The 19,710-nt window shown below is 42.8% G+C and overlaps 1 protein-coding gene across 1 annotated transcript in view; it reads right to left on the bottom strand.

The window, feature by feature from the left end:
* Positions 1–19,710, bottom strand: part of LOC126333191 (gustatory receptor for sugar taste 64e-like) — a 141,973-nt gene that overhangs the window by 85,462 nt on the left and 36,801 nt on the right. The window contains exon 5 of the mRNA XM_049996720.1: positions 4,182–4,336. Within this exon, the coding sequence (XP_049852677.1) occupies positions 4,182–4,336 (155 nt within the window). The remainder of the gene's footprint in view (positions 1–4,181; positions 4,337–19,710) is intronic.

Here is a 19,710-nt window from a genome sequence, read left to right as displayed (position 1 = left end):
TTTTTAGCAAGTTAAAGAGACGTAAAGAAGTTATCTGTAGTCACATTTCTTCCTTGATCTACAAATGGCTCCATGAGATGCAGAGCGATGTACTCTCTTTGAGACCATATTTGTTTGGTTTGTTTGACATGAATTGAGTAAACCTGCATCTTGCTTTGCTTGATAACAGTTGTTCATTGATGGTTATATTTTCTCCGGGGCGGTAAGCGCGAATACTGTTTTCAATTAACTTTCCCCAAATTTCGGATACAAGAGAGAATTTGCTGTGTGTCAGGCGTTCAGCCAGGTTAATTTTTCATCAAAATGGAGAAATCTGAGAGGTTCCTGAAATATGTTCCTTGGTATAATGTCCTTGATAAAAGCAAGCCCCATGAGTTCGACTAGAGATCATCCCCATACATGTCTTTTGTGCACAATACACCCCGAACTTACATGATGGCTATCAGTTTCTCCAGTTCGTCAAGTGACACAGTCCAGTGATTGTTTTTTAGTACTTTTGAAGGATATGATTTTGTGTCTTTCTTCATGAGACATCGCATTGCTTCATGAAAAATAAGACGGGAGGCACTGGTGAGAGAGCTGTCTATTCGCTGGCAAGCATAAGCTGTGGGACCACATATCTCCTTCAGAACATTCACAGCTGGCCACCTTCCAGAAGATGAATGATTTCCAATCTCCCACTCTGTTCCATCCCTTGCCATCACCTTAGTAGACGCTTCCAACTGTACCTGCTGTGGTGAAAGAGGTGATAATTGATGCATATCAGCATCTGAATCCTCTTTCACTAATCGCCCTTCGTTCACAATGTCTTCATTTTGTGTCAGGTGCATATGTAACGTCCCCTTAGAAAAATTAATGAATGACTGTGCTGGAAAACCCGTTACGTTATTTGATTTTCAAACAGCTGAGCAGAACTGAAGGTACTCAGACATTTCGCTCTTTACTTATTCTGATCAACACTAAACTGACACGCAATATTTCTAGCGCAACACAATCTGACTTTCAAAAATCCCTACAAAAGAATGGCCCTAACTAACATTAACCTATACGTTTCACAAATCACTTATCTCACAAAAATCTTCGTTACTCGAACTACTGCAATACAGCGAGCGCCACTACTGCCAGCTAAATAAAACATCCAAACTACTGAAGGCACTAACTACTGACAGGCGTAGTTAGCAAATGAAAAATTTTGATAAAGAACAAACAATGTATTTACCTTAATAGTGTTCAAAAGTCATTTTATATATACTGCTGGCGGCTCACCTCCAACTGCGCAACGCTACGCGCTGTTAACAATCAACTGCCCAACACTACAATAGCAAATTCCAACAATGCCCCCGGCTGCGGTGGTCTCGCGGTTCTAGGCGCGCAGTCCGGAACCGCGCGACCGCTACGGTCGCAGGTTCGAATCCTGCCTCGGGCATGGATGTGTGTGGTGTCCTTATGTTAGTTAGTTTTAAGTAGTTCTAAGTTGTAGGGGACTGATGACCACAGATGTTAAGTCCCATAGTGCTCAGAGCCATTTTGAACCAACAATGCCACCCAGCCACAGACTGCACGCACCACAGCCAGTGATTTTCATACAGAGCGCTACGTGGCGGTGGTGTTACCAATATAAGAACCTAAACAGCCTACATACACATAATCATCAATGAAGTCAATTTGCGAGTCAATGGAGGAATTCTCTAAGAGATGTAACAGTTCTTCATCAGAATGTCCACGCCGACAATACATGTTCGAAAGAGTGTTTCACGAGCAAAGACTGCCTGAGTGACGCAAAAGGACTGAAATGTACATGTGACAAGTAGAAACAATGAGGAGCAACTGCTCTGCGTTACTTCTCACTGTTGCCGCTGTATTGTTGGATAATTTACTTTTATTCAGAAGAGAAATTACAGTGTAGTAAAATTGACACCTTCCGCCGTTATAGGTATACTGAATGAAATGGCGAAGAAAATTAAAATATTTTGTAAATACTGATCTTCAGAAAGAGGAGAAAAAATTAGAAAAAGTCATATAATTTCATTAACGAAGTAAATAAATTGGATATGACAATGAACGAAAAACTTATGACAGGGGTCATTTTGACCCCTTCCGCCGTTCTAGTGTCAAGGGGAGGGGACGGGGAGGGGTTGTTTAATTGATCAGTTTCATTAATTAGTATACCAATTTGATTTCAGAAGTGCACCAGAACCCATTTCATCCCACTAACATTCGTGACTGACCAGAATAGAGAGCGAATTATTTGCACAGGTCAACTAGTTGTTTTTCTATATCGCCAGAGGCTTTTATCTTTTATTTCCCATTACGGAATTATTCGCAATAAATCAGCAAACAAGAGAATAATGTCAGTCTTACAAACAGCAGCTAATGGAAACTCGATTTTTAACTCGATTGTGATCTATAAAATCTTCTGGCCTGGAGCTGAACCAAAAATGTGGAATCGCAGAATATGGTCTCAGAATATTATCAAATGTTATTCGTGACGTAGATCTACTTACATTGGTAAATCGATAAGAGTCCAGTTAAGCGACACATATTACTCGAGTGCAAGACAAGAGGTATATTCATTTGCATTATTTTTCTGTCTTTCTATTGAGACTGTTGCTGCACAAATGTATGGCGGCCAAATTCTGTTGCTAGCTGTCTAGGTCACAAATACCAGAATATTAGTTTGAATTGCAGTTTGCGAGTACTCCGAGTGCTACCCGCAGCCAGACTGCAACAACACCTAAGGTTCAGTGCCAAATTTACCACTTGGCGGCTTCTCTTGCCCCATTACCGTATGAAAATGTACTTCACGGGAGATAAATAACTGACGATAGATCAAAGATGTGACTCTCAAGCAGGAGCAATGCCTGATGTAGTACTGTACCTTCAAAAAAGTTTCACGTACACAGCGAGATCATATGTTTTATAAACGTAGCTTTCAAACATCCTCGACTCTTCATTTAAACCTAGACTCTAGCAATAAACAAAGAAACAATGAGTAATGTTAGTGACGTAACGAAATGGCGTAATACGTACCCTAATACAAATATAAAAAATATAAGTTCCATTTTATACTTAAAAAGCTCAGCTTCTGTTCATGACTGTTTATATCTCTTACTCAGACAGAACTACGAGTTTCCTCCGAATCCACAGGAAAGTACAGGGCGTAATTCGCTGCGGATGTATATAAAATATGTGCACAAATATATACATCTCATAAGTTATAGCTGACATTCATACACCAAACGCGAGATTTTCATATTATCCCACTCGCTACGCGCAAACTATCAGTCCTATAGAGAAAAACACGACCTTTTTGTTGGAAATTTAATGTAGTTATATTTTGTACTGGGATGCGTTTCCGCTGGGGGGTCACCGTTTTCGAGGTATTCAAGAAAAACGTACAAAAGTGATCTTAAAACGCACCCCACGCAGCCCTCACCGGGTAGGATTTCTAGAAAGTTGTTCAAGGTACTCCCTCCTACCACTGTATGAATATTTACCACTGCGCGAAGCATTTCCCACAGTCGACCAGCTTTGGTTTTCATTGAATGTTGCTATTACGCCACCACCTTGGCCGAGCACTTACAAATTGTAATCTTGACGTCTGTGTAAATTTTAGCTAGCAATTTTGTGAATTTTAAGAGCATAAAAAAACAATTATATGTTTATATTCGTCAGGCCATCCGATTACGATACTACTGTCCGAGTAAGTGTTAAGTTTGTATGGAAGTTAGTTTTAGTGGAAAGTTTATAAAAGTTGTTTTTCCTTCATTACCTTCAGGGGCACATTTAAGTTAATAATGTTAACGAAATAGCACATCGTACTGGTGACGTAATAGCCCAACTAACAGAGACCAAAAAAGGTCGAATAGTTCATGTAGTCAGAAATTTTTGCACAGTGGTAGGAGTGTCAGGAACAACGACCTACAAATCTTGGCACTTGAGCAATGAGTATGGAAAGGAAGAGGTTTTGAAGGCCACTTTTGTATGTTTCCTTAACTAATTCGAACACCGTAGTGTCCAGCGGAAACGTATCCCAGTACATAATTTAACCACATTAAATTTTCTAAGAGAAGGTGCGGTTCGTTTTCTTTCTGCACTACTAATATTCGTATTATTGTCTTACACTTTACACATATGCATTTGGCACTAGCAGTTCGGCCAGCCGATCGCTGTAAACTTACTTCATGCTGTGGAGGAACTGGAGGCAGACGAAGTAGAGGTTGGTAGCGAAGGAGAGCAGCACGATCTTGTTGACGTGCCTGTCGACCGTCTTGGTGAGCTGCGCCAGGCTGTTGTAGTCCAGCCGCAGTTGCCGCCACTCGCGCTCGCCCACCACCTGGCAGTGAGACATGGACCGATCACTAAAACTGCCTCATTCTCCTGCTGTACTGCACGCTAGCTGCGTGCAGGGAAGAAGAAGGATGGCGGGGCGATGCGCAGTGCACCAAGTGACGCCCCGGCCAATAGCGTCATTCTGCAGCGTATGTCTTCAGCGTGCGTTTCAGATCGTGCCTGAGACGTTCAACTTTGATTTTCATATCAATTTAGGTATAGTGCAGGTACTCAGCATCTATAGTGTTCATAATGGGTGGCATGAAGCAAACACGACAAATATTGCGTTATGAAGCGACAGTGATTCTTTTCAGATCACATGAATTAATCTGGGAGACTCAGTAGCAGAAACAGTGTGGCCCGATGTGGTGCGACCACAGCGTTACCACTTGGCAGAGAAGGCAACGGCTGGACCATTGAGGCACCTGGCAGAGATAGGGAGCGCACTGGCGGCGCCGCAAAGTATTCTTCGTCCTTCTCTGCGCAGAACGCATCTCGCACCCGTCTCCTTTCTTGCACCCCATTATATTAACACAGGGCGATTTATGATCAGGATCAGATGGCGCGGAAGCGTTGCTACTGTTTCGAAGCATTGTAGTATTCATAGGCTGAAATGAAAACTGATTCACTCGCTGAATGTTATTGAACTTGTTTTACTGTCTACACTGCCTGAAAAAAAGTGAAACACCCAGAAGAGGAGGAGGAAACGAAATGAAAGTTTGCGGGTTGAGGAGTTATGTGATGTTATTTCAGTGATTACAAAATGGTGTCAAATTTGCAAAGAACTTGGCAGCAGGAGCCCACTTGTTTGACGCTGCATTACCTTTGGCGTGGATGCATGCACTAATTAGATTGAGGAGGGTATGATACAGCCAACGTATCCTCTCCTGAGGCAATGGGGAAGTCTCTACTGTTTTGCTTCTTGATATCCTGGATACTCACACTGGAATGGAGTTCATGTCCCAGGTAGTCCTGAACATAGGCGCTATTCTATCATAGACAGACCTGCAGATCTTGCTGACAACTGGAGTACCTTAATATCACGCAACCCGTTCACAGAGACAGTTGCCATGAACGGACAAAATTGTTCCTGTTGAAAAATGGTACCACGATACTATTACACTCGAGGACACAGGGCGCCCATGAAGAAACATGGGGCTGCAAAGTTTCCTCAGTCACTAACAGCTGTGACCTGAAATCATACTCGATGGCTCCTGATAACATGATACCAGGAGTAACACTGCTAAGCCTCTCCAAAACACAGAAATAAAGGGACGTCTCTCAAAGTCGCCGCCATACTCGCTGATGGTCATCTGAGGTGGTGTAGAGCCGCCGTTCATCGCTGAATGCAATGCGACGCCATTGCACGCTTCCCAGTCACAAATAGACTCAAAAGACAGACATTTACGTCGTGGTGTTAACATCAACCAATACATGGGATGCTAATTACCCTGTCTGGCTGCTGCTCCTCTCTGACCAGCGGCCCTGGATGAGACAGGTTATCGTAAGGACTCCTTTACGTTATCAAATGGCAGACGCAGATATGAAAGAGCTACTATACTCGTGGCACAAATATGGTGATTCTTCCTTGCGGTGCTCAGATGTTGTCACTAGAACCTTGGTGGCGAGTGTGCCTGCCCTCCATCATGTTCCCATGCAGGCCAACATTAGACCACTGTCACATCTGAACGCCTCCCAGATCCGGATACTGCAGGATTCGACCAGCAGGCCAAATGGAGACCCACAATGAGGCCACTTTCAAACTCAACCAGATTCTGGTATCGCTGTCACACACAAAAAAAGTAGCATCTCTGCCTCCTTCAGTCGACATCCTATAGTGATCGCGTCCCTTATGCATCCTACGAGGCATGGTAACAGCGCCAGACACGAACAGCGCCAATACACGCTGTTGGCCGTTCTACTTGGCAGAAAGAACTGCAGCTCTGATCATTTCCACACCAAATGATGGTATCTACCTGTATGAACTTACATAGTGGGGAGATTTAGGGAGCTTTACTTTCTTTGGAAGTTAGTGTATTTTCCAACTTAAATTTGCAATGTACCGTATTTCAATATAATATGGTTTTCATTTTGAAAAACTAATGAGAAGTTTGAATTTACTTTACAGTTGAAAACAGCTTTGTTTAGTTATTTTAATTTGTATACTGTATATGTCTTTCTACGTTTTAAAAATTTTCTATCCCCGAATAATTTGTGTGCAACTCTTCATTTACATTCACAATTTGTTTGCTAATCAGTATGTATGCATTCATGGCAACATGTTGCTTTTCAGTCATATTAATTACTATTTCAGATTTAAGCTGTTTCCAGAATACTTAGGACACCTTTGTCACCACTGATTGGCCTCTCATAGAAACAGTCGACTTATTGTTAAATGATTGTGCGCTATTGTTAGTACTGAAATTATTTGACACAGTTGTATAAAGATCTATGTGATTTTCTGTTAATGGACTATGTGCGGAACACTTAACAAATGATTCATTAGGTGGACTTGTAGAATTCTTCTACGACCAGCTTGGTCACGTCGTAAGTTCTCCACAATATTTCGGAAGGAAGATTAGGGATGGAGCTCAAACTCGGATTAGGAAAGTATGGGGAAGGAAATTTGTTGTGCTATTTTCAAAGGAACCATCCCGTCATTTTCATTAAGTGATTTAGGGAAACCATGGGAAACTTAAATCTGGATGGATAGTCGGGTATTTGAAATGTCGTCTTCGCGATTGTGTGTCCAGCGTGCAAACCACTGCGCCGCCTCATTCGGTCGACATTTCGCTAAACAAACTCGTCGCCGTTTTCTAGTCGTCCTTCGTCACTGTTTCTCTGCGTGTATCTGCCTCCTGTATACGTTGGCTGTTACCCCCTCCATCACTGCGCTCCCATCCCTATCAGAGCAACCACCGCGGTGGTAGTGATGGGGGTAGTGGCGCCTATTTAAAAACTGTTGTCCCCAGAGTCACACAATCGCCGGCGAGTGGGGACCTCTGGGTATGTGGATGATTTGCTTTTTCTCGGCTCGGTGCAAAGTTCCAAGCTGCTTTGTGTTTGGTACTGAGTATTCACCAAAGCAAAAGTGAGGCACCAAAGCAACGAATTCTCGTGAAAATGCGTTCCCCGAGGTCGTAGGTAGTGGCCGCAGTAGATTAGTAATTCGTTCATTACCTACTCGGAAGGAAGCAAGCAAAACAACAGTAAGTTCGTACTGACTACAACAGTCCTATTCTTCACTGTGTAGCTTCATAGTTAAGGATGACAGAGACAGACATAAAGCACTGCTCTCCAGTTCAGAACTAAGGAGAGCAATGCCAAGATAAATGGGCTCATACTTATTGTTTGATTTTTGTTTTGTTATTTTACTTGTGCTCTCCTCGAGCAATAATCTACATGAAAAATTATGTAAATGTTCATTTGTTCATAATCGTGTATCTCCGGAAGCTTTTCCGATTGCCTTGAGGTTTTGACGCAACGTTGCGTTCCTACTCAGGCGCGGTTTTAGATGCCTATTTCTTTAATATCTGTGTACACGTTTTTTGAGATATTTTGTAACTACGTTTGCCTATTAATAAACTTTTAAAATATCGTATATTACATATATTAAAAATAGGTATATAAAAACAAATGCATAGTAAACTGCAACGTTCTGTCAAAATTTCAAAACATTCGGTCAAAAACGTTCAGAAGTTTGAGATTAGGAATGTATACAGTTTCTATAGAAGTACAAATGTAAATGTTCAGCTCTTTAAAATCTTAAATGTCTGAAAGTCCTTCTCGGATCCCTTTGGATTTTTAACAACATTGCATTCGGATTCTCATGTGTTTTTATATATAATAATTAGCCAAAGCATTATGACCACGTGCGTAATAACCTGTGACCCTTATCTGTCAGTGTGTCTTCGATTACTACCACAGGCCCCATGCGAGCTCAACAGAATTGCTCCCATAACGTAATCCTGCTCCTACTAGCCTGGTCTTTTGGTGTGATGCGAATTTCGAATCGCCGTTCGTGCTGATGACGGCGTTTGTGAAGACGACGATCGACCTGATATAGCAAAAACGTGATTCTTCCGACGTTTCTATTGATCCACAGTCAATTTCAACGATCCCGCTGCCAGTACAATCGTAATTGACGATGTCGTTGGGCCAACATGTGAACACGTCGTCTGCTGTAGAGCCCCAAGTTCAACAATGCACGATGAACGGTGTGCTCCGAATCTTAAACGCGCACCGGTATTGTAATTTATCGGCAGAAATGCCACACATTGCCACCTATCCTGCTTTACAGGGTAGGCAAGCATCCAAATCCCTCGTTCTGTGAAGCGTCATGGACGTCCAAATACCTACCGGCCAGTGGTAGTTTCACTGTCATTCTGCCACTCTCCACAGATGGTCAGTACAGTAGCACGTGGACATTCGACCAGCTATGCCCTCCGCCACACACCGTCAGGTGGCTTGCGGAGTATTGATGCAGATGTAGATATGTCAGTATATTTCCCCATTCGCGGTTCGTCTCGTCGCTAGGATGATTTCCCATCCATTTTTGATCCAATTATACAGGGTGCAGCAAAAATGAATGGCACAAATTGCAGGACACATTCCTCGCAGGTAGACGAAGAGATTTTGCTATATGAACACGAGTCTGTAAACACTTTGTTTCCATGTTACAACTCATTTTCTCCAATTCATTAATCATGGGAAGCACTCACGAACTGAACTCAGTAGCATACCACATGCAATTCTTTTCACAGGAGATGTTAATATGCCCTCCGTGACGATTGGTGCATGCATCAACCCACCGTCGTACTGAATCTCCGATACAATGATGCATCCACGGAGTGTTGCCCAAGCTTTCGCAGCCTTCCATAATACGGGAATAGAGACTCTGACCATATTGTACTGAGGCTCCACACACAAGGACTCTCACGTGCCCCACCAATAAATGTCGTACGGGGAGCGTGGAGGCCACGCAATTAGTCCATCTCTGCGTATCCCTTTGTCCCTTTGTCACCGAATCTGTTATTCAGAAGCTGACGGACATTAACACTAAAAAGAGGAGGTGCTCCATCGTGCATGAAGTAAATGTTTCGTCGCGCAGTTGAAAGCAAATCTGCTAAAAGATCAGGTGAAATTATGATAACTTTTTCCGTTGAGCCTGGGTGGAAGAAAGTGAGGCCCTACCAAACAGTCGCCAACAATGCCGGTCCAAACATTGACAGAAAATCTTTGTTCATGACTTGCTTCAACAGCTGCGTTACGATTACCGTCTGCCCATTCATGCAGATTGTCAAAATTTACAGTCTGATCTCGCTGAAACGACGCCTTATCCGTGAACAGCATCGTTGCACTCCAATTAGGGTTGGCATTTTGTTGAATTAACCATTCGCAGAAGAGTACGCGTGTAGGGAAGTCAGCTGCTGATAAAGCCTGCACACGCTGTAGATGGTACGAACACAGCTGGTCCTCGTGTTAACACTCGCCAGTCAGTCACGTGATCAGCATTCAGTCTTGCAGCTACATGTCTTGCGCAGGCACCATGGTCGCCGTCAACTGCACGGAGAATTGCCGGTCTCCTCGCCCTTCTAGTCCTCCCTCGGTCGAGAGTATCATGCCTGAATGCCTCATATTCCGTATGTCGACTATCAATAGCTTCAAAAGTTTGTCCGTCGCGGCACATTCGTCCTGGAAATCTCTCCAGCTGCAAACGTTGAGCGCGGGTGCTATTACTGTCAGACAATCTACACATCAAATGGACGGGCATCTGTCGTTTCCGTATTTGTGCATATTGCCATTGCACCAGCCACGTTTGCGATTAACTCTGCGCAGTAACCCGTGCGCTTGCAGCGGTCGTACTGATCGATGGAGCAGTTGATGTTACCTGGAAACAAACAATGTCGTACATCGCCTGGAAACAGGGACATGTAAAACAAAACACTAGCGGTGCACAATGTAACAGACGTCACCAAGATTGCATGTTCTCCATGATCCTAATGTTCTGTTCTTGTGTGTTCCTATGATTAATGAGTTGGCTAAATGAATTGTAACATTGAAATAAAGCATTTCCAGACCCATGTTCATGTAATGTCTTGTCTACGTGTGAGGGATGTGTCCTTACTGCCGTGCAGTTTTATTACATCGTGCATTCTTTCCTTACCGTGTCACTTTCCCCCAGCCCCACTAGGCGGCATCTAACTTCGCGGTGGGCAGTGGTCATAATGCTTTACCTTATCAGTGTACCTACTAGAATTCCATCTGGTATATATGTAATAAATGGGGAAACGTTATAAAAATCTAAATGTTGGTTTGTTCAAAATCGTCACTCTCCTAAAGTTCTTGACCGATTGCTTTGAAATTTTGACAAAACGTTGAATTCTAATACGGGCGTGTTGTAGGTGCCAGTCATTCTAGAATATGAGCTGAAAATTTTGTGGGACAACAAAGTTGCATGGGGCAACGGAGGCCATAATACGTATGATACTGGTTTTTTGTTCGTAGGTGTGGTCGTGTCAGAGATATGAAGGTCAACTTCGTTTTTTTTAATGAGATGCTATCGTTTGGTATTTATTTTCTGATAGTGGCTGTCGAGACGAATCCATTGATCTGTAACACTATGGTCTTTGAAGGTGAACGAAGGTCGCAAAGAAGGTATGTACGTCCATTCACAGAAGGTGCTCTAAGTGATGAACATTGGTATCGTAGTTGGAACGTCTTTATAAGCAACGTTTTTTACAAATCCTCACAAGAAAAAATCCAGAGGCGTCAAGTATGACGAACGAGCTGGCCACGACACATTTCCTCCGCGTCTATTTCAACGATTTGGGAATTGTCTGTGCAACTCATTTCTAGCCAAAATGGCTCTGAGCACTATGCGACCTAACTTCAAAGGTCATCAGTCGCCTAGAACGTAGAACTAATTAAACCTAACTAACCTAAGGACGTCACACACATCCATGCCCGAGGCAGGGTTCGAACCTGCAACCGTAGCGGTCGCTCGGTTCTACGCCTAGAAGCGCACGGCCACTCCTGTCGGCTCATTTCTAGCCATCAGTGAAAAATGTGCTGGACTCCCGTCGTGTTGATATAACATTCAGTTCCTTGTTCCTAAAGGTTTTCTTCCGATAACAGACCTAATGTTTCTTTCAGGAATGTGATGTACTTCCTACCATGAAGATTTCCTTCGATGAAATAGGGGCTTATAAGTCTGTTCTCTAGAGTCCCACACCATACATTCACGGATCACGCTTTTTGGTGTGCAACTTGCCGCCGCCAACATGGACTTTCAGTTGCCCAATAATGAACGTTACGTAAATTAACATTTCCATGGTTCGTGAATGTAGCCTCGACAGTAAACAAACTCAAGTTAATAACTGTTTCATTCCTCTGAATCTGAAGTTGAGCCCATCGCAGAATTCAAAGCGAAGCATACAATCCGTACCAGTTAATCCTTGGTGGAGACTGGTATGGTAAGGATGATCTTTATGGCGATGCAGAACACAAACAGCACTACTCTGGCTCATACAACATTCCATTTCGATTTGACGCGAACTAACACAAGGATCTCGAAACACAGTGGCAAGAGCACCTATTTCCGTTTCCTCGTTAGTAACTTTCCTTTGTCGGTATGTTTCCCATGCGTTGAAGATCTAGTTTTTCTCAATTTATCATAAATATATTTAAATGTACGACGCGTAGGGTGAGTGCGTTGAGGATATCTTTCAGCGTATAGGTCTCTAGTTCTCACTAAATTTCATTGGCATCCTCCGTAAATGAGAAGCATATCGACTTGATTTTCGAAGGAATACATCATTCACATTCACTTCATTCCACGATACTAGTCTTACCGTTCCTATTAGTGTTATATTCCGAAACCGTCAATGGCGCGTTAAATGGATACGCCGTATTTGGCGAACATTTACTATTTGAACGATATATGAGAGAGAATTGTCAGAGCATGAGCTTCGATAAGTGCCAATGTGATAAGGAATACCACTCGATTCATGATAAGAAGATTGCAGCAATACATTGATACCAATGGTCGCCACTTCGAACACCTGTAAATCGACGTTCATGCCACCTTTCTAACCTTCGTTGACCTTCAAAGACCTTACTGTTACACATCATTGGATTCGTCTCGATAGCCACTATCAGAAAATGAGTACCAAACTATAGCAACCCACTAAAAAAAATCAAAGTTGACCTTCATATCTCTGACTCGACCCCACGTACCAACAAAGACCCAACGTCATATTATGGCCCCCGTTGTCCCATACAACATATGTTCCACAAACTTTTAATTTACTATCATACTTTTGGAGTTATTCTAGGTGGTAACAGTTAGTGACTCAGACTATATAGGAAAACTATTGCTACCAAAAATCTCAAAATGTTCCTTTCCAATTTACTTCAAATTTTTACCCACTACTGTAATAAACTTTAAGCACATACAGACTATAAACACTTTAATATAAAACTTATATCACGAACCGCATTCTAATCATAAACCAATACTACAACCTTCTATAATAAACAAGCTTCAAGATCAGAGGGGGGGAGGGGGGGGGGAGAGGAGATGGCCAGAGGGATGGGGCGAAATGGACATTGACAATGGGAAGGAGGAGATGGACAGAAAGAGGGGGAAGAGAAGATGGAGAGAGGAGGAGAATATGGACAGAGAGAGAGGGGGAACGTGGAGAATATGGACAAAGAAAGGGAGAGAAGGATATTAGGACGATATACAATTCTTTTGCATGTTAGAAACGTATGCTTACTTCTTTCCTTCTTTTCCATTTAAGTAGACTGAGCCACAGCAAAGCATGGCTGGGTACAGCTAGTCACCAATAAAATTAAAGTACTTCATTATATAGCCGAAGTATTGCCTCACAGTAAGGATCTTTAAATATTTCAGGTAAATTGTTTGGGTTTTAAATATTGTTTCCTTTAATATTGATGTACGTTTAATATTAATTTACTATATTGAGAAAATTAGTGGTTGGTAGAAAATAAACTTAGGGTACATTGTCCAAGTTGTACCATTATTAATTATGAAAACAGTCACAGGTGAAATCACATGAGCATAGAAGAATAAATTCTCACTAAATACGGGTCCGCAAATGAGCCGTTTGCGAAATAATTGCGAATGTGTGGTCACAAGCCGCCACTGACTTCAACATAAAATAATGTCCTAGTTAGTACAAAATTATTTGTAATGGTAACATTTCGGTTAAATCGCCATCTAACAGGGCTCAAATTTCACGCATGCCCTACATTAACAAGGAATATCACACTGCTTCAGCACGTGACACGTTACAGTTTATGGTAGACTCGTAGCTGTTACAAGAGGTGTTCCACGTGTCGTCTTCACATTTGGCTGCAATACTGCGCCGTCTCTGCAGTGAGTTAAGAATTCTCTTAAACAATGCCGCATCATTTCTGAAATCTTGACAAGACTATACAGTTCGCTGATCCATTCCTGCAACTGTGTCAACGATAATGCTGTACATTTCACTTTTGAGATCCTGAGACCGAAAAATGCAGAGAATGTTGGTAAGGTAATCTTGGAAGTAAAGTTACAGGCCTATTCATCTTGGAGCATTTTGGGACATTGTTTGTGGTCTTACATCAGCTGCAGAATGGGCCAGTGCTGCCCACCGTGCATTTACCACACTCTCCAAAGCAGTCTCGCAGGATCATCGCTGCGGAATTCAAATTTTCTTGGAAGAATGTTTGGCCCTGTGGTGCCAGACGGAAAAACTACTTGACTATTGCAGTTACTTCTGGAGGAAACCTAACAGATACTGCATCACACAAAATATTAGATCATTTTATTGTAACATGAACAAGATGATATACTTAACTTGGAAACAATCCATGTCCACATGGGTGTCACCTATGTATTTCTTACTGTCGCCGAACTATAAACTATCATTTGATACGCTAGTCGTCTCTTAGTGTTCAAATGATTTAAACGCCGATGCAGCTCTGACTTATAATACCACTCGTGCTGCTGGATTTGAAGTACAGACTATGCTGGCATCGTAATCGATGACTGTAGACGAGGGTCAGTGGCACTGCGCTCTGACTAAGGACTCTTCCAGCGAGCGGCGGTGGCATATGGAATCTCTTGTGGGCGTGTCCACGCCGACGTCTATTGTTCGCTGCCGCGTCAGGCAGCGACTGTTCAAATGGTTCAAATGGCTCTGAGCGCTATGCGACTTACTGCTGAGGTCATCAGTCGCCTAGAACGTAGAACTAAGGACATCACACACATCCATGCCCGAGGCAGGATTCGAACCTGCGACCTTATCTCACTAACGGCTAGTCGATCCATTTTTACTAGAAAGTTTTTGCTTCTGATATCATACACTCGTACACTATCTCATCAGAAGTATTGGGACATCGCAATGTAAGGCGGAACTGACAACTAGATTTCGCTCTCGTGACAGCGCAATCAATCCGTCAGAAGAGACTTTGGTATTACTGGATATCACCTGACAAGGCAACCTCCCCATCTCACCTCGCCATCATTGGCACAGTGGATAGGCTTTGAAAAACTGAACACAGATCAATCGAGAAAACAGGAAGAAGTTGTGTGGAACTATGAAAAAAGTAAGCAAAATATACAAACTGAGTAGTCCTTGCGCAAGATAGACAACATCTAGGATAATGTGAGCTCAAGAACGCCGTGGTCCCGTGGTTAGCGTGAGCAGCTGCGGAACGAGAGGTCTTAGGTTCAGGTCTTCCCTCGAGTGAAAAGTTTACTTTCTTTATTTTCGCATAGCTATGATCTGTCCGTTCATTCATTGACGAGTCTGTTCACTATAATAAGTTTAGTGTCTGTGTTTTGCGACAGCACCACAAAACCGTGCGATTAGTAGACGAAATGTCGTGCCTCTTCAATGGGAGCCGAAAACATTTGATCGCTAGGTCAACCGATTCCTCGACAGGAAAACACGTCTGATATATTCTATACGACACTGGTGACGGCCATGTGCGTCACATGACAGGAATATGTTGTCGACCCACCTAACTTGAACACTTGACGAATGGGTAAAAAGATTATTCTACCTTGCCCGATTTAGGTTTTGTTGTGGATGTCATAATCACTCCCAAAAAAGTGATGAAAACATGAGTTTGTCACATAAACTGAAAATAAAAAATTAAAGTTTTCACTCGACGGTAGACATGAACTAAGGACTTCTCATTCCACAGCTGCTCACGCTAACCACGGGACCACGGCGCTCCTAAACTGACAATATCCGAGATGTTGTCTATCTTGCACATGAACTACTCAGTTTGTATATTTTGCTTATTTTTTCATAGTTCCACACAACTTCTTCCTGTTTTCTCGACTGATCAGTGTTCATTTTTTCAAGGCCTATCTACTGTGCCAACTTATATCTAAATCTGAGACGGGTGCGATGGGGAGGTTCCCTTGTGAGTAACAAATCCACCAGGGGCATTTAAATCCTTCTAAAGCTTCCGGAATTGACTCTTGATGATCCGACTGAGAATTGGAAACACAATAGAACAATCAAAGCTGAAAAAAGAAGAGGCATACAGGGACCGTCTAGCGTTGCTGAGGTTGGTTGTAAAAAATGACATGCAGCCAGGGTAAAGACTCACATGAGTCCTCCAAAGCGCTGCCAGGAGCCCAGCCTGTACTTCGTTCATCGTAAGAATAAACATCATGTAAGCAAATTCAAATGCGTTGTTTGGTCAACAGTCGTAGCTTTCGTACACTGGTGCTGTCTCGTTCTTGGAAGTAGGTCTTATTCCTACGTCACTGTGAATGTACAGCCATCAGCGTTTCTCTTAATCATACTGTAGCTACGTAATTTTTAATCCGAACTCGTGTACAGTCACAGTTTCCGTAAGTCGCTGTTCAAACGTTCCATGAAAATGGATGACACTGCTTCCTGCTTCTATCTATATCTATCTACATCAATACTCCGCAAGCCACCTGACGGTGTGTGGCGGAGGGTACCCTGAGTACCTCTATCGGTTCTCCCTTCTATTCCAGTCTCGTATTGTACGTGGAAAGAAGGATTGTCGGTATGCTTCTGTGTGGGCTCTAATCTCTCTGATTTTATTCCCATGGTCTCTTCGCGAGATATACGTAGGAGGGAGCAATATACTGCTTGACTCTTCGGTGAAGTTATGTTCTCGAAACTTTAACAAAAGCCCGTACCGAGCTACTGAGCGTCTCTCCTGCAGAGTCTTCCACTGGAGTTTATCTATCATCTCCGTAACGCTTTCGCAATTACTAAATGATCCTGTAACGAAGCGCGCTGCTCTCCGTTGGATCTTCTCTATCTCTTCTATCAACCCTACCTGGTGCGGATCTCACACTGCTGAGCAGTATTCAAGCATTGGGCGAACAAGCGTACTGTAACCTACTTCCTTTGTTGTCGGATTGCATTTCCTTAGGATTCTTCCAATGAATCTCAGTCTGGCATCTGCTTTACCGACGATCAACTTTATATGATCATTCCATTTTAAATCACTCCTAATGCGTACTCCCAGATAATTTATGGAATTAACTGCTTCCAGTTGCTGACCTGCTATTTTATAGCTAAATGATAAGGGACCTATCTTTCTATGTATTCGCATCACATTACACTTGTCTACATTGAGATTCAATTGCCATTCCGTGCTCCATGCGTCAATTCGCTGCAGATCCTCCTGCATTTCAGTACAATTTTCAATTGTTGCAACCTCTCGATACACCACAGCATCATCTGCAAAAAGCCTCAGTGAACTTCGGATGTCATCCACCAGGTTATTCATGTATATTGTGAATAGCAACGTAGTGAAATACGAGCGCGGAACACCCTTAACGGCGAGAAACAAGTTGTTATTAATGTTTTTCACACTATAACAGAGAAAAATCAACATTGACGTTTTTCGAGAACCAAAAAACGAAGGCTCGTATATGAATTAGGTGAATGGCGTAATCGTGTGTGCTGGCGGGCGGCGGTTCAAAATACGTTGCAGTTTTTTATTTGTTTTTGTTCGATTTTAACACCTAAATCATTTAAGCATGAAATACATCAGATACGTGGTATTTAACTGATACTTAAAGATCCTTTTAAAAGAAAAATGCACATCTTCTAGTTTTCAGTTACATATCTCACGCAAAATTCTGGGTTTCATTGCAAATACACTCTCTTAGTTATCGATATTTTTTAAAAGACTGTTAAAGATTGCTGAAGTTGACAAAACATTACACAATTAAATACTCTTCGTTTGAATATCCCCGTTGTTTTGCAGGACAGATGTGGTCTCATACGAGACAGAGTGGTCAGTTGCAACCTTAAGACTGCAATCTGAGCACAATACAACTGAGCTGGAGCCAAGTTAAGGCAGTTCTCGGGAGAAATAACAATACGTTTAAGCTGACTGATGCACGAAACTTTGTGACAAGTCACTGCCGAACGATGGCGGAGTCAAACGGATATCAACTGCGCTTTTTTAAAATAGGAACCCCCATTTTTATTACATATTCGTGTAGTACGTAAAGAAATATGGCGCTGTAGTAGTCACAAACGTATAAGTACGTGGTATCACGTAACATTCGACCAGTGCGGACGGTATTTGCTTCGTGATACATTACCCGTGTTAAAATGGACCGTTTACCAATTGCGGAAAAGGTCGATATCGTGTTGATGTATGGCTATTGTGATCACAATGCCCAACGGGCGTGTGCTATGTAAGCTGCTCGGTATCCTTGACGACATCATTGAATTATCCGGACCGTTCCGCGGATAGTTACGTCATTTAAGGAAAAAGGAAGTGTTCAGCCACATGTGAAATGTCAACCACGACCTGCAACAAATGAGGATGCCCAAGTAGGTGATTCAGGTGCTGTCGCGGCTAATCCGCACAGCAGTAGCATACAAATTGCGCGAGAATCGGGAACCTCAAAAACGTCGTTGTTGAGAATGCTACATCAACAACGATTGCACCCGTACCATATTTCTATGCACCAGGAATTGCATGGCGACGACTTTGAACGTCGTGTACAGTTCTGCCACTGGGCACAAGAGAAATTACAGAACGATGACAGATTTTTTGCACGCGTTCTATTTAGCGACGAAGCGTTGTTCACCAACAGCGGTAACGTAAACCGGCATAATATGCACTATTGGGCAACGAAAAATCCACGATGGCTGCGACAAGAGGAACGTCAGCGACCTTGGCTAGTTAATGTATGGTGCGGCATTATGGGAGGAAGGATAATTGGCCCCCATTTTATCGATGGCAATCTAAATGGTGCAATGTATGCTGATTTCCTACGTAATGTTCTACCGATGTTACTATAAGATGTTTCACTGCATGACAGAATGGCGATGTACTTAAAACATGATGGATGTCCGGCACATAGCTCGCGTGCGGTTGAGGCGGTACTGAATAGCATATTAAATGGCAGGTGGAGGACATAATTTTGAGCATTAATGTGTTATTTACAGGTAATCACACTGTAACAGCATGCGTTCTCAGAATTGATAAAATCACAAAGGTACATGTATCACTTTGGAACAACCGAAATAAAATGTTCAAACGTACCTACGTTCTGTATTTTAATTTAAAAATACCTACCTGTTACCAACTGTTCGTCTAAAATTGTGAGCCATATGTTTATGACTATTACAGCGCCATCTACCACAAAGCGACAAAAGTGGTCCAACTAAAACATTCATATTTCTTTACGTACTACATGAATATGTAATAAAAAATGGGAGTTCCTATTTTAAAAAACGCAGTTGATATCCAGAATGAGATTTTCACTCTGCAGCGGAGTGTGCGCTGATATGAAACTTCCTGGCAGATTAAAACTGTGTGCCCGACCGAGTCTCGAAGTCGGGACCTTTGCCTTTCGCGGACAAGTGCTCTGCCATCTGAATTACCGAATCAGGACTCACGGCCGGCCCTCACAGCTTTACTTCTGATAGTATCTCGTCTCCTACCTTCCAAACTTTACAGAAGCTCTTCTGCGAACCTAGCAGAACTAGCACTCCTGAAAGAAAGGATACTGCGGAGACATGGCTTAGCCATAGCCTGGGGGATGTTTCCAGAATGAGATTTTCACTCTGCAGCGGAGTGTGCGCTGATATGAAACTTCCTGGCAGATTAAAGCTGTGTGCCCGACCGAGACTCGAACTAGGGCGCTTTGCCTTTCGCGGGCAAGTGCTCTACCATCTGAGCTACCGAAGCACGACTCACGGTCGCCCCTCACAGCTTTACTTCTGCCAGTATCTCGTCTCCTACCTTCCAAACTTTACAGAAGCTTCGTTAGCTCAGGGGGGGGGGGGGGGGGGCCGGCACGGTAGCTCAGCGTGTTCGGTCAGAGGGCTACGTGCTCTCTGC

The sequence above is a fragment of the Schistocerca gregaria genome, chromosome 2 (assembly GCF_023897955.1).
Source record: "Schistocerca gregaria isolate iqSchGreg1 chromosome 2, iqSchGreg1.2, whole genome shotgun sequence".
Classification (NCBI taxonomy): domain Eukaryota; kingdom Metazoa; phylum Arthropoda; class Insecta; order Orthoptera; family Acrididae; genus Schistocerca; species Schistocerca gregaria.
This window is presented reverse-complemented; position numbering and strand designations above follow the sequence as displayed.